The sequence below is a fragment of the Plasmodium reichenowi genome, chromosome 10 (genome assembly GCF_001601855.1).
Source record: "Plasmodium reichenowi strain SY57 chromosome 10, whole genome shotgun sequence".
In the NCBI taxonomy this organism is placed as follows: domain Eukaryota; phylum Apicomplexa; class Aconoidasida; order Haemosporida; family Plasmodiidae; genus Plasmodium; species Plasmodium reichenowi.
Genome location: NC_033655.1, coordinates 1,239,348 through 1,241,927, shown reverse-complemented (window position 1 = coordinate 1,241,927; position 2,580 = coordinate 1,239,348). Strand labels below are relative to the sequence as shown.

General features: G+C 20.7%; 1 protein-coding gene across 1 annotated transcript; it reads right to left on the bottom strand.

Moving 5' to 3' along the window:
• Positions 1-632: 632 nt before the first annotated feature.
• PRSY57_1032300 (hypothetical protein) lies at positions 633-2,240 on the bottom strand (the record flags this gene model as incomplete). Its single annotated transcript, XM_012907911.2, has 1 exon — positions 633-2,240. The coding sequence occupies one exon, from the start codon at positions 2,238-2,240 to the stop codon at positions 633-635; it is 1,608 nt and encodes a 535-aa protein (XP_012763365.2).
• Between the last annotated feature and the right edge of the window lie 340 nt (positions 2,241-2,580).

Below are 2,580 nucleotides of genomic sequence, written 5' to 3'. Positions count from 1 at the left end.
AAAAAAAAAGGGGAAAAAAAAAAAAAAAAAAAAAAAAGAAAAAAAGAAAAAACACAGGTAAGAGGCACAAAAATGGAAAATACAAAATAGAGAATTGGCATGGGTATATAAAAAATAAGTAATAGGCATAAAAAAGGGGAAAATAAAATAATATATAAAATAAAAAAGAAATAACAATTAATTTGAAGCGGTTAAATATTATTGCAATTATATTTTTTTTTTTTTCAAGTGTATCTTATAAATACTCAAAAATTTCATAAAAAAAAGAATACGTGAAGAATTATCCTAAAGAAAATTCTTTGTTGTATGACCTTTTTTTTTTATATATATGAATAAATTTTATTGTTTTTATGAGAAATAATTTGATATATTTGTTTTGTTTTGTGTTTTTTTTTTTTTTTTTTTTATACATAAATAAAAATGGATAGGAATAAATAATTATATATATATATATATATGTAATAATAATAGATATGTAAAAGAATAAAATATTTGATAAATAACGTTAAAAAAAAAAAAAAAAAGTATATTAATTATGAAGAATAATAAGTTTACAGAAATATATTGATATAATATCCCATTTGTATATATATATATGTACATATATATATATATATTTTTTTTTTTTTTTTTCATACTTTTATTGGTGCTGGACTATTTTTTATTCTTTTTGGTCTTTGTCGTAATTTAAAATTGGAATATCTCGAATTTGAATGTGTTTCTTTTTTATTCTGTGTTTTTTTTTCCATACTTAATTTTATTCTTTTAAGTTTTTCTGATAAAGTCTTTTGTTGGTTCATGTTATGTTCATCATTATAATCATTCGTTTGATAATGCATATTTTGTTGTTCATAATTTGTTGTGTGATCCTTAAAATTATAATGATGAGAATATGAATTTTCTTTATTTTTTTCATAATTTATATGATCAATTTGAGGATCTTTGGTGAATATATACTTTCTTCCCTTTTGATACGAAGTAGGTTTAAACATTTTATCTCGGTTGTTTTCTAGGCCTCCTCTAGTAATAACAAATCTGTATATTGCTTTTTCAATAAAATCAAAATTATGTATATTAAATTCTTTCATTAATTCATATAACTTTATGAGTTGATAACTTGTTGGTCTTTTTGTTGAACGGGAAGGATAATGATAGACCTGGTTAGCACACCACTTGCTTAAGGCCACGAGAAAATTAGCACCACCACAATTAATATCATCAATGTAATCACTACTACTACTATTATTATTATTATCATTATTATTATTATTATTATTATCATCATTATTATTTTTTTTATTATTATTATTATTATTTTTACCGTTAGTGTTATTATTACCTTGCAGCAATCCCCTGGAAACCAAAAAATTTAAACAAACAAAAGGATCATCTAGCTGGTCTACATCCTTTTCATTTTTAAAATTATACACTTTGAATAAAAATTCTTTCATTAAATCTTTTTCATATAATTTCCAACTATATTGCAATAATTTTATTTTTTTTATATGATCAAATATCTCCTGAACGGTTAAGAATTTTAATTCTTTTAATTGCTTTTGATCTATTACATAATAAAATATATCATCCGCTATATCTAAAGATCTTAATGCACCAACTATACTTGTTAAATGTATATAATCAAATAAATTAATGTTTTTAATTATACTCTTACATAATGTTTTTATTAAATCTTTATTTGTAATTTTTAAATTTGCAAAACATGTTAATAAATTTACATATTCATCTGGATATAATTTATTACAATATTTTATTATACCATGAAATATCTCTGTAAATAATACACGAGGAAATATATTTACTCTACAATATAAATTTATTAATAAAATGAAATGTTCAGGTTGTAAATAAGATATCTGTTTAATAAATACATCCGAAAATGTCTTATATAAACTCTTATCCACTATATTCATTTTGTCAAACGATGATAATAATAATAAAGCATCAAAATATTTAAAACTATTATACTTTTCTATAGAATTACGACATATCTCACTCCATATTATTACATCGTCAACCTTTTTTACACAACAATTCTCTGATAATATTCGAAGCTCTTGACTTCTCAAATTTTTTATATCCTCATATTTGTTTTCATGTATTATCTTATCCATATTTATATTACTGCTATAACACAATGCACCACATAAAAAATTTAATTTGCTTTTCCCGAATCCATATTGTGCTCTCCAACGGTAGCAAAAAAATACATGTTTAAGCATCCCCTTAAGTGGCCATAAATAAACTATATTATGAATATTTAAATGTATATATATATATATATATATATATATATTTATTTATTTATTTATTTATTCATTGATTCAATAATTTCCCCATAAATAACAATTATGGTAATATATAAAATATCTATTCCATACATTCATTTCAACACTTCAAAAGTATGACAAAAAAAAAAAAAAAAAAAAAAAAATTCATAAATAAATAAATAAAATAAAACATAAAGAAATGAATGCTCAAATAAGAATATATGTAAATATTGTTATTCTATTTATTATTTTTATTTTATATATGCATAATGAAGTATTGCACAATTACAGT